Here is a 13,296-nt window from a genome sequence, read left to right on the forward strand (position 1 = left end):
AAAAAGAAAAAAGAAAAGGTTTAATAAATGTGGCCACATAGGCAAAAGGAACAAAGAAGTCCAGTGTCTCCCAGGTGCCGCTTCCAAATGTCAGATCTAAAGAAAACTACAGCGATTAATATGTTAAAACTCTGAACTTTTGAAGACCTGATATAATGATAGCAGATCAAGAAGGAAAGAAATCTGAGGCATTTCTTCCACTTTAAATCACTCCCTCAGACCTTTAAAACATGCATTTAATGGAATTTCCTTTGGCTGTGACATCAAGATCATGACGTGAGCTTTAGCTTTAAGACACAGAGCAAGACATATGCTTTATTTCAGCAGTTCTGGTCCAGTTGTAATCTTATTCAGCAATGAGCCTTCATCCTGTAGGCTCCAGGCTGTCCTGCAAGGTGATCAGATAAGTTGTCAGAACTGTGTGAAATCTCTTTCTGAGAGACAACTTCCTCTTTTGGCTAGTACCAAGCTTCATTCAGTTCTTTTCCTTCTCCCAGTATGAGATGCCTAGGGAAATTCCATTGCCTTTGAGTTCATTGTTTTACTAGCTGGATAGTCAAAGAGAGAAGAACAAATGTCCCTCTTTAGAGTATCTTTGCTCCTGCTTAAATAGCTTCAGATTGCCTAAACTTTGTAAATTTGGAGGAGAGAGACCTACCTTGCAGTATTGTGATTAACTTTAATGCAATTACAATTTACAAACTCACGCAGATAAGCAGGTCAGAGTATAGGTATTAGGATGATGCACTTAAGATTCCTTTAACTAATGTATTAAGCCACATCAGGTTAGGAGTTGGCATTTCTCTTCCTATTGTCAACCAGAATGTTTGGCACACAGTAGTCGCTAGATAAATTTTCACTGAAGGAAAACAAGAACATGGAAGGACAAAGAACCAACAGTGTTAGTCATAAGAAAACAGAAAGGAAAATTAAAGAAAAATCAATTATTAAACTAGGCTTTAAGGAAATAAGAACACAGCCGTACATAGACATAATAGGAAGGCTGATGATTTGGGAAAAAAAAAAAAGGAAAAGATAGGCATAAAAATATGCTTGGCAAATTGAGCCAACATCAGAAGGATAACTGGGATGCAAATTTGAGTTCCTTGGTACAAGAAGAGAGGGGGTAGGATGGTACTAAGGGGTGCCATGATTCTGTTTGTTTTAGAATAAGCACCATGGCTTTTGGAGAGGAAGGCTATCAGCAAAGGGGGTGGAGCAGCAAGAGAGGAGTAAAGCCAGAACAGCTCAGTTTGTTTGTAGAGACACCAGATAAGAGATGATAAAAAGCCTTAATCGAAGACAGCACTCTAGGCTGTGCTTTTACTTAATTCTGCCTTTTCTTAGATCTGTGAGCTTGGATAAATCTTAAATATCCTGACATGAGAATACTTGTCCTAGAATACTTCACAGGATAGCCTGGAGCCATGTATGAAATAATGAGAGAACACTTTGTAAACTGAAACACTGCAAGATGTTTGTTATTGCACTACACATGGGGGAAACAATGAGGATAATATTAAAACATGACCATGGCAGTAGACAGACTCTAGAAACAAGAGGATCTTCACTGATATCTCCCCTTTGCTCATCTTCCTATGTGTTATTTGTCAAAATTGGGAATTTAGTTTTAATTTTCCACTGACATGGCAATAAATAGAGGATCATTGTCAGAGGTGGATTGAGAATGTGAGACCTTCTCATTTGACTTTGCAAAGGACCATAATTCCTTAGGAGTAAGATAAAATTTCCTTTTCTGGTGTTGAAAAACTAAGTCACAGGGAGATAAATTAAACCACACAACTAGAAACTGTGGATAGAGGAAGCATTTAGCAAAATCATTTTCTATCATCTTTTAGACATTTCACCATTGAACAGAGTTTTAAACAATTATACTATTCTCTCTCTCTGTCTGTCTGTCTGTCTCTCTTTCTTTCTCTCTCTCTCTCTCTCTGTGTGTGTGTGATATGTACAGGAAGAACATACACATGTGGAGGTCAGAAGACAATTTTGTGGAGTTAATTATCTTAATTGTGCTCTAGGGATCAAACTTGTTACTCACTTAGCCTTCTCCTTGAACCTAACATTTTTATTTGTTTCATTAAATGATCTATATTTGATTAGTAACTTAAGATATACAAAGAAAAGACAATTTCTGCAGGTCATTAGCAGGAAACTTGTATATTCATTAGTAAGTTATGTACTGACCACAAATGACATATCTGGTAGTGTCGTGATCATTTGGTATACCAAGTTGAAGACATCTGAAGTTATTTCATTTAAAAAATGACATTTGATATAGGTATGAAGGGCTGGGTAAGAGAGTTCACTGGATAGGAGCAAAGGTATAAATATGGAGGGACATATGCTAGACATAAATGACAACATACCCAATAGCAAAGAAAGTTTAAAAAAAAAAAAACATGGTATGAGAATGGTGAAAATTTTAGTTTAAGAATCTAAGAAGGGGAAACACTAAAATACAAGCCTAGAAAGATATGTGAAGAAAGAATTGAAAGTCTTTAATTTTCCAAACCGAGCATGTGTGCATTTTCTTATGGAAGAAATGGGAGATGAGCAGAGGTTTTGCATTTAGAGATGACATACTTGGGATTTTCTGTTAGTAAACTAACCCTGTGGCATTATAGATATTCTAGCAAATATCTTGAAGCAGAAAAGTCAGTTCAGAAACTATAGATATAGGGTGATTGGTTGTGGAATCAATGGAGTGTGTGCGGATGGAAGTATTAGTCTATAGAGTTTTGATAAAATTGGCAGAACATGTTGATGATATGGACAGGGAGAGTGGTGATTGATTCTGTAGTTTGTTCCTGAAACTGAATGGATGGTGAAGAAAGCAAAGGAGGAAAAAAAGGTTTCAGTTTAAGTGTAAAGAGAAAGACTAAGAAAAAGTTTTTTCTTTAGATATACTGTGTTTGGAACAAAAGAAGTAATAGCTGGCTTTTGGTGAGTGCATACACTAAACTCCAGGCACTGTTTCTCAGTGAGAAACAAGACTTATCAGGCAGTTAGAAACATAGGGTTGGATCTCAGAGAGACAGCTTCACTGAGAATAAATGTGTCACAATTTTAGGACATGAAACTATCTCTTTTGTAAGTTTCCTACTTAAGATCATGCCTAACTTGTTCATCACTGGAATATTAGGGCTGAACACATTACTTCCAATAAAGAGGTCTCTCAATAAATATCCACTGAACGCATTCCCTTTTTAAAATATCAAAGAACCATTGGCTAAAAAGCCACCATATTCTGAAAATCAGAAACTGGATTTCAGCAGGATAGAAAATGGGAAAGTGAAAGGAGAGAAGACAGAATGGAGACTGGAACTCAAGTCATTTTGCTTGATAGTTAAGCAGGCATTAGGAACTGAAAGAACACCATTGGAATGCTGTAGACTCAACCTGGACTGTAATAAAGAAGAGAATAAAATAGAAGAGAAATTAGCTTCAACTGCATTGAGAATGTTATACTTACAGAAGAAAATTAAATTATATATTTTTCCATTTCTGGGTGTTATTTTGGCTTTTGATTTGCCTTTAAAATGTAGGACACATCAATACTTGGTATAGAAAAAAAAACTGTAGGTAGAGGCCTACCCTATAGTGTGGTTATATAAAAGACTTCACATTTCTTTGTGTATGTGCACTTTTTGTTTTGTTTTATTTTGGTGCTTTTTATTTTTATTTATTTATTTATTTGCTCATTTATTTTGAGGTCGTTTTGTTTTTTGAGAGAAAGATAGGAAAAAACATGTTCGGTGAGTCGTGGCATTGGGGGAAGGGGAGAGAACATGATTAGAGTAGACTATATAGAAAAATTTTAAAGAAAAATCATGCACACAGACACCTAAAAAATAAAGGAGGAAGGAATTTAATCCATTTCTTTCTCCTACAAAATATATATTTTAACATACATTTTGATCATTTCAGGCATATCTACAATGTGTTTTTATCAAATTCATCCCCATCTCCTCCCCTCCTATTCCATCATCATTTCGCCCTCCAAACTTCACATATCCTTTTTATTTTTTTTAACCTGTTGAGTCCACTTAGCACTGCCAGTATGTGGGTGATTATAGGGCCACTAGAGCATGAAAAACCTACAGAGGGCAGATCCAGAAGAAAACTGACACTTCCTCCCGCAGGCAGCCAGGCTGCTGAACATTAAAACGGCATTCATCCTTTGATGGCTGCTATAATGACTGGGCCAGTGACAAAGTGAAGAAGCAACCTGGGTATGATTGTACTTTTGAAAGAAAGAGGCTAGCATTACAATCAGATCTTTACTTGAATACAGATATCAAACATATTCTTATTCTTTATTCTCCCTCCTTCCAAATAAGTATCCCATTAGTCTTTTAACTTCATGTCTGCTTGGATGTATTGGAGAGTTTTATGAATGACCTCTTGGGTACAGATAGAATGAGATTAAAAAGCATAAGGATTCACAATACTGTAGGGTGCATTTTATCTCCTAGATGGGACAGTCTAGTATGAGATTTGTAGTTTTGACTAGGGTTTTCTAATAGAATACAATACATGAAGATAATTTAAAGCAGTCTCCATCAAGGAACATAATGAGCAGCATTATATAGGAAAAAACAAGTTTCTAGAGCATAGGTAGCTGTTTTTTTTAAATGTCTGCATGTTGTGTCTAATCTACAGAAGACCCTTATGGACTTGAGCACTTAACTAAAGGATTCCTGGTGTTCTGCAATCCTAGGTTCTGTCTCCCTAAGAAAAAACCTTGCAGATAGTTCACCTGAAAAAGAAATGTAATGGATTTTAACATTTAGTTTTCCATTTCTTATATTGAACTGCTTTGCAAATTCCTACAAAGAAAATGCTCAAAAGCAACTACATAACTCTGACTTTAATTTCTTACCAATATTTCATTATTGGTAGCTTAATTCTCACAACATGAAGATGCTTTCTCATAACAAAGTGTAACAGAGTTTTTATGGATGCATTCATAAGTTATTTGTATTGATATCACTCAAACAAAGTACTGTGAATTCAGATGCCTACAACCATCTGAAAAGTAGAAGACAGCACAAATACAGAGAATAGACTCGAGTTGAGACCAGATGAAACACAATGCTAGGACATTAAGAGAAAAAAACTCCCAGCAGTAATAGCATCTTCTAACACCAAAGATTCTGTGAACAAGCAAAGAAGACTGAATACAGCAGTTGTGGTCTTACAGCAACAGAATAAGGATTGTCAACGGACCTTGAAGATCATTCCAATATTACCATAGTTAATGGCAAAGTTACCTTGTCAAACAATGAGACAAAAGTATACAACCCAGATGGAGAGACCCACTTCAAAGCTTGGAAAGACTGAAAACTTTATTTTCCACCATAGCAAATGAAGATATGGTGTCCCAGAAATGCCTGTCCATCTACAGTAATCAAATGCTTTTCCTTAAAAACAAACAAACAAACAAACAAACAAACAAAAAAACACCAACCAACCATACAAACAAACAAGCACCAAAACCAGTCAGAGACTAAAAATAAAAATTTTACTGGAGGTAGTCTACATTAAAAAAAAAAAAAAAAGCACAATACTGGACAAAGTGAAATCAAAGGCTGGCATTTTCAATAAATGTAGTATAAGCCCCTGAGGAAACTCACATCTAAGCTTTTAGGGTAGAAAAGTAAACAAGAGTCTGAGATCAATATTTCTTCATACAAGGATTAGCAGAAACATATTTAGGAGCTGATATTCAGACTTAAAGTGTCACAAAATTTTAGAATTCAATCTTCCAGTATTTTTCTCTTTATAAGAAATCACTTCACCTTCCTAATATTTTTTTTCCAGGTATTGTGTTAGGATAAAGTGTGTTCATGATCTTATTGACTGAAAAAAACATGGCTCTAAAATTGTATTTAAAACACTTTAAAGGGGGCTGGAGAGATAGCTCCATGGTAAAGAGCATTGACTGCTCTTCCAAAGGTCCTGAGTTCAATTCCCAGCAACCACATGGTGCCTCACAAACATCTGTAAAGGGATCTGATGCACTCTTTTGGTATGTCTGGAAACAGCGACAGTGTACTCATAAATAAAATAAACTTTAAAAAACACTTAAAAAGAGCCAGTCAGTTAAAATAATTACAATTTACAAGATAAAAAATTCAAAAATGTTTATTTATTGCTTGTATTGTGACTTGGACTTTTATAAAGAGTTTTTTTTTTTTTTTTAAGAATGTATTATTTGAACATGACAGCTAAGTTTATTTTTGCCAGCATAAACAACTACCTCAACTGGAAAACTAGCATATCTGATCATTTAGTCACTTCACTTTTGTGAAATTATCCTACTAATTGCATTGGATGCTTTTCTACTTTCTGGATCCATTAAACTTCTCTTGACCTGAATTCCTTTGCCTGGAGTCTCTATAAGTTCATAGATAAGACTTAAACAGTTCACAAAAAGTTAAGTTTTAGAAAGCTTATCTGTGCTAAGCATTTACTTTTTTGATGTATGAAAGGACCTACAAGCAAATATAAACATTAATTCCCATCTTATTGCTGCCACATTCAAGTCTCAGTCCTTTATGCTCTCTTTTCACTCTCAGACTTAGGTGTCAATCCACCTTCTTACAGTTAGGGAAAGCTATGTTTCTTCAGCTTTGCAGATCTGCCTATCTGTGCAAAAGAAGGCATCAGAGGTCAGTCATCCATCTGAAGTTGTCCTGAAGACATTCACAAATGCGTGCATCTTGCATTGTCTACGTCTAACTTTTGTTTTCTAAACCTACACGGATGTTTTAAGACAGGAAAATTGCTGAGTTCCGAGACATTAGGTTAAACACTTGTAGCATTAGGCTTGCTATTCCTCGCCAGGAATCCCATTAACTCCTATTAGAAAGGCTCCATTTGGTGCAACCCTCTGTTATCCCCAACAGAAAAATAAGAGGAAGAGGGGGGAAGAGGGGTCTTTTGAAGCCTTACCGCTTCTGCCAGTTCTTTGGTCAAGCATAAGGAAACCAGGAACAGCCACAATCTGAAAGGAGAGGGAGGGTGAGAAACATGGGTTCTCTGGACTACAGGGTCCTGAGTGAGAAAGTGGCCCCTCTGCTTCCCTTTTGATGCCTACTCCCACTTCCCCCCACCCCCTGCAGTGACAGAAGTGCAAGTATAGTCCTGGCTTGGGAAAGCAGCCCAAAGTTGGAAAGAGGAGAGGGGGGATTCGGAGCAGCAGCAGCTCACCCAGGGTGCATGCTTGTGACTGCTCCGGAGCTGGGTCCCAGGAGACTGCTAAGCTGCTCCGCCGCGCAGGCTCATCTGGACTCCGTTGATGCTTGGCAGTTTGTTCCTTACTCAGGACAGCGTAAGGGGGGCGAAGTGGCTTAGTTTAGAAGAAGAAACTAAAATCAGCTGCAAGAAAAAAAAAAGTGCCCCAAAGGAAAATACACGCAGTGGTGCCCAGAACTTCTAGCACTCAGGAGATAGTTCCATGCGCCCAGGGAGGAAGGAATGGAGGGGAACGGGGCGGGGCTGTCTGCTGTCAATCACCTCCCCCTACCTTGGGAAGCTGCTTCTCTTTCTCAATTTCAAGCACCTCTACACATAACAATTCCAAAGCTTCGTGTACAGGTTTCTAGAGACCTATACACAAGAATCTATTTAAGTAGGCATTACTCATTTCCATAAAGTAATGCATGAATAGATTTGGGTACCCTACTACTACATAGGCAGATAGTCCTGAAAGAGACCTTGCACAAGGGGCCCAAATGTACAGACTCTTATTCTAACTTTCTGATTTTTCACTAAACTTTTGGAAAGATGAGGAGGGATCTCCGGAGTTGCGAGCCTAATCTCTAAAGCCACTAGAACTGGGGAGGACTTAATCCTTATAAAAGGGACTCAAAATATAAAGAATGTAATTAATCCCAGAATAATTCTGAGAATAGAAATGTTCGGAAGAATTCTTTAGCAAATTCCTGAAAGACACTCCAAGGAGTCCACATAATGTATATTTTTGGTCTTTTGGTTGTTAAAGTGTTTATAAGTTATCAAAGCAATATGCATGCCTACGTCATCTGGGATACACAAATTCAACTACTATTGACTTCATATAGACATTTTAAATGAGATGTTTGTGTTCACCCTAAGGAATTATGCTAATGTCATTTAATTGCCTGCCACAGGTCCTTTGGAAACACTGACAAACACTACCTTTTATGTTAGCTTGATATAAGTGATAAATATTAATTATGGCACTCTACATGTAAATGAAAACAAGTAACTAAGTTACAATAACATTTAACCATATAACATTATTAACCTACTTAATGCATCCTATATGGCATGTGTTGTGACATACATTAAGTATTCACAAACATATGTTCATTTTCTTTATTTATATATGTCTATCTAATATTTTCTCATCTTTCTGCTTCTACATAGGAACTCTGTCTTATTAACAGGCAAAGACAAGCAGCCCATGGAGCAGAGGCAAAAACTGTTTCTAAAGATTAACAATAAAAAGCACCACACTCTGAAATCCATCCGCTGAAACAAAATAGTCCCAGCTCAGGTCTGTTTGTCAATGGCTCTGATGCACACAGCTTAGGGAAAGTCGGACTGGCAGGCAAGAGTACTATTAAGAGAAGCTGCGAATGAACAAATGAGAAATCTTTTTGGTGGGACTTGAGGTGTTCAGGCAACTCGTCTTGAAGTTTCCCTCCCTCAAATAACTGAGCGTCACTCCCTCGCAGGTTGCTGGTGCAGTGGGAAGCACTGGCGGAGTGATACACAAATTCCCCAGCGCCGGCGGGGAGGGGGCGGTGCGGGGAAAGAGCGAGGAAAGTAGATTTGTAGGACGTGAGTGAGGAAAGTTTGCAAGTCCCAACAGAAGGCAAAGTGCTCCCGAGAGACCTGCTTTGGGGAGGGGAGGGGGGAAGGAAGAACAGCTTCTTTTCTTTTCTTGTTCTTGCTCTCCCACTCTCTCTCTCTGTCTCTCTCTCTTTCTTATTTTAATCGCTGCCCTCTTATAAATCTCTCCCCAACCCCCCAAGTGCACCGGCATAATCGGGACACCCACTGTCCCCTTTCTAGCTCTCTTCCCAATAACCCCTCAAGATTATGTCAATCGATCTGAAGGGACCTGGGATTCCCTGCGGGTGCTGACGGAGCTGCGGGAGCCAGAGAAGAATGCAAGTGCTTGGAGTGTGCCTGGCCGCCGGCTGGTTCTTACTGGCCCTGTGTCTGTGGGGGCAGCCCGCAGAGGCTGCGGTAAGTTCTCCCTCCCGCCCGACCGCTGCTCACTCCAACAGAAACCACTGGAGCCTTTACCTTCCCTACTCTTTGACCTTGGCCCGGGAAGTCAAAATTGGCTTTTACTAGAAAGAAACATAATTCCCAACTCTGGGAAAATTTCAAGTGTTTCAAAACAGGGCCGCTTACTTCTCTGTAAGCTACCTATTTCTTCTGGGGCAAGACTGGAGCCTGGACTGGGCAGAGGGTGTGGGGAGGCACCTTAATGGGTCACCAGGCTCTGGTGGATATTTAAAACTTTTCTTCCTCTCTATCCCCCCACCTAGGGTGGCTGTCTACCAGCTAGCTTGTTTCACTACTTGGACCCAGCCCACGCACGCTTTCAACTTGGTTTATAGTTTAATATTTGCTTCCTCCAAGATTGAACTGTGGTCAGTGTGGTAATAGCCTGGCTGGAGTTCTTTTCTTGGCATATGCTCTTTTCTTAAGCCACATGAACCTACCCCTCCACACACACACTCCACCCCCGCCCCAACCCCAGGTTTGTAAAAGTTCTGACCTGTTTTCTGACCTGTTAACATCATTCCTATACAAAAGCTAGAATAACATACCAACCAGGACGAAGTCAAGAAGCATAGCCTTATGCTTCGGGAGTCTTGCACATTTAAAAACAAAAAGGTTATGGATTTTTGTTGGCTCGCATTTTTTAAACTCATAAAGGCACCTGAACAATTTGAGAGTTTGGCTTTCATGCATTTCAAGGACAAGAAGTCTCAGTTTTCCAATGGGAACGAGCTTTATGGATTAGAAGAGTGGGGGAGGATGCCCACGCAAAATGACAGAGCAAAAGTTCCACTTGCCTTTAGGAATGTAGACTGGCTACCACAGTCTGATCCCGAGCAGGGACGCTAGGTAGTCCCAACACCTGCTCTCCTTCTGCAGATAAGAGGTAAATGCAAAGGAGTGAAGAGCTTTGCTGCAGAAAATGTTCTCCAGTTTGAAGTCCACCCTACTTAATTTCATATAAACTGAGAATAACTAAGTGTGTGACAAATTTAAGTATTATATTTGAGTAATCATAATGGGTGTTTAAAAACACTTAAGTATGACATCATAGCTTAGGCCTTCACATGGTTGGGTGACTATCAATCTTTTAGATGCAGCTACTATATTACAAATATTCTGGGTCTATATCAAAGTTAGCTAGCTGACAGGGATTCTTTCGGAGGCAGCACGCCTCGGATCACACTGCCCTCTGTATATCCTGGGACAAAATGTGTATACTGCTGGTACAAAAAGTAACTTTTATGTTATTGTAATCACAACATAATTATGATGGAAAATCTGCTAGAAAACTTGGACATATCAAATGTTTTAGTTATGCATATCATCATTTTTCTCTATCAAAGTAGATCTATGAATTAATAATGTTCTTTTGGTGCAGAGCGTTTTTAATGGGGTATGGTTTGGACAGTCAATATGGCTAAAGATGGTTAGAACAGATTATAATTGTGCTATAGAAAATAGTTCGTTTGAAGTTCATCTTAGTGCCTCTTGTTTATAGCATTTGCCCCACGGGCAACGATTTTGTGGATGACTCCTGAAGCAATCCTTCCACTTAATGATCTTGCTAGTAATAAATGTGCACGAGATACCAATTATACACATGTGTATAACAACACTGCATGCCAATTTAAATTCATTTATATTAAAAATGAGATTTTTTTGGATTGACAAAACTTATGTGCAGGCTTATTTTTGTATTCTTAAAGTAACAAGTGTTTATGAAGTAATACAGTTTTTAAAGGACATTTTAGTTCACACTTTCCTATGGTTAGATTTTTGTTTCTTTTTTTAAATCCAGGGGTTTGTTTTTCCTGCCTCACAAATAAATGCCCTAGTTAAATGAACGTTTTAATCATCTCAAGAATATGAATGGTATGTGCTCTCCATACCTGTGCTAGGGATGTTGGTCACCTTCTTCAGAGTGAAACGACTGTAGTTGGGCTTAGTTTTTCACCAAGGTTGTCTAATATTGAGGCTTTAATATCAGGAAGAACATTACTTCATAAATTAATTTACTTTTTCATACTTATGTGATTTTACTATCTCTGGAGTTATGCCAAATTTCAATATCAAACATATGTGGAAGTTTTTTGTTAAGGTAGAATGTTCATTAGGTAGAATAAAATAACCCAGGTATCGAATAGCTAGCAGTAAGAAAACAGGGCAACTTTAGGCTGGAAGGATCATTTTTAATGATGAAAAAATCATATTTTTGAATGTTAAGGTGACTATGGCTATACAAACTCTGTCAAAGAGATAAGCTTGTAGATTTAATGATGTCTATAAATAATATGGAGATTTAATGATATATCTATAAATAATATGTTCAATTATACTACTTCTAGCATACAAATGTTTATGAGTTGTTTTTGTTTTTCTTGGAAGTTATAGTATTATTTCTACAATTTAAACTATACTGTATACCTTGTGACCAGTTATAAGAAGTTATCAAGGATAAGAGTAAGGCTTTTGGCCATAATTTTTTTCTATGAAATGTTCTATTCTATAGAAAAAATAGTCATCTTTGCTTTCATTATTGTGTTTACATCATTCAATGTTTATTATGTGCTAAGTACTATGCTAGTACTATACTAGCTTAGTATACTATACTTACTATACTAGTATAGTAAGGAAAATTTTCATATTTAGTTCTTTATGTGATGCTAGGTTTGGAATGCAAGGTTTCAAGTGTACTGCATTTGCTCTGTGGATTTCTCTTAAGACACTATTAAATGTATTGTGTATGTGTGTATGTGTGTGTGTATGTGTGTGTGTCTGCATTAAGAGCTACTTTATAGATGAGAAAACTATAAAACAGAGAGGTTAAGAAACTTGCTAAAAATCACATAGTTAGTGAATTATAGAGGTGGAAATTTCAAATTCAGCATTTGCCTGTAAGTCTTTTGCATGTAATCTATAGAATTATGCTGTGTTAACATATATATGAATCTCTATTAAAAATTTTTTAGGCAGAGAAGATGCAATGTTGATGATAATGGGGTTTCCATGTCTTACTGCTCATTTTATATAAAGCAGTATAGCATAATGTAAATAAATGTGTTTTTAAAGATTAATTTGATCGCTATGTCTATGCAGAATGAGATAGTTTAAATGTAATTTAAAAGCAATCACAGGTTAAGTGATTTTATGGAATCTCAATAAAATTTAGATTTATAAAACACCTACAACTTGTGATAGATGGTTTTCCTTGAAAATAATTGACCTATGTTTCTTTTAAACTTCCTCGGTAGTTTGAAGTATGCAGAAATTTCCAGAAATATGCCTGTTGTTATAAATAGGAAATGTATGGTGGTGCCGACTTGTCAAAAATGATCAATTCCCTTTGTTGTCTTTCACTAACTTACCTGCACCTTCATATATTGTTTCACTCAACTATTTATCTTTATATGTATTGTTTTATAGTTTTAATGATCAAATTCAGGACATTGCGCCTACTATCTGAAGATTTTACAATATACCCCCATCCCCAGTTCCATGTCTATAGTATTATGCATTCATTTCTGTATGTACCCATTGTGTTGTTTTGTAAGAGTGCATAATTTTCCGTGGTTTTACTTGGGTGTTGCTGTTTGCATATGCAAGATTGGTACTCTGTTTACCTTGAATTACCCTTGACAACTTGGTTAGAATAGTGTCTGCCAAATTTGTCCACTACAAAGTCATTTTCTTCCTTTTATAAATAAGCTGATCTTATTAGACTGTACAGGGTAATATTGGGGGACAGTCTAGAAAGCCAAATAATCTATTTCTCACAACAGTTTCTTCAGAAATTCTAGGATCTGTTAATGTTTCTTCATGAATGATTGTTGTAGTTAAATTTCTCCAAGGTGATTTCAATTTTCAAAAATTTTCTACACAAAAATATTGAATTAAACTATAACACATTTTCACTGTTTTAAATTTACTATATAATTATTTATTCAATATGTATAACTAACAAAATGAATGCTTTCCTTTTTT

General features: G+C 37.1%; 2 protein-coding genes across 3 annotated transcripts in view; one reads left to right on the forward strand and one right to left on the reverse strand.

Moving 5' to 3' along the window:
* Col4a6 (collagen type IV alpha 6 chain) overlaps positions 1–7,504 on the reverse strand; it is a 312,614-nt gene extending 305,110 nt beyond the window's left edge. The window contains exons 1-2 of one of the 2 annotated variants that reach the window (XM_031368791.1): positions 7,240–7,504; positions 6,982–7,033 (exon numbers count right to left, since the gene is read on the reverse strand). In XM_031368791.1, the coding sequence (XP_031224651.1) occupies positions 6,982–7,033; positions 7,240–7,250 (63 nt within the window). In that variant the 5' untranslated portion in view covers positions 7,251–7,504. The remainder of the gene's footprint in view (positions 1–6,981; positions 7,034–7,239) is intronic. The other variant, XM_031368798.1, reaches the window with a different exon arrangement.
* A 1,306-nt stretch (positions 7,505–8,810) lies between these two features.
* Positions 8,811–13,296, forward strand: part of Col4a5 (collagen type IV alpha 5 chain) — a 186,436-nt gene continuing 181,950 nt past the window's right edge. The window contains exon 1 of the mRNA XM_031377745.1: positions 8,811–9,267. Coding sequence (XP_031233605.1) covers positions 9,187–9,267 — 81 coding nt within the window. The 5' untranslated portion in view covers positions 8,811–9,186. The remainder of the gene's footprint in view (positions 9,268–13,296) is intronic.

This window comes from Mastomys coucha, chromosome X (genome assembly GCF_008632895.1).
Source record: "Mastomys coucha isolate ucsf_1 chromosome X, UCSF_Mcou_1, whole genome shotgun sequence".
Taxonomy (NCBI): domain Eukaryota; kingdom Metazoa; phylum Chordata; class Mammalia; order Rodentia; family Muridae; genus Mastomys; species Mastomys coucha.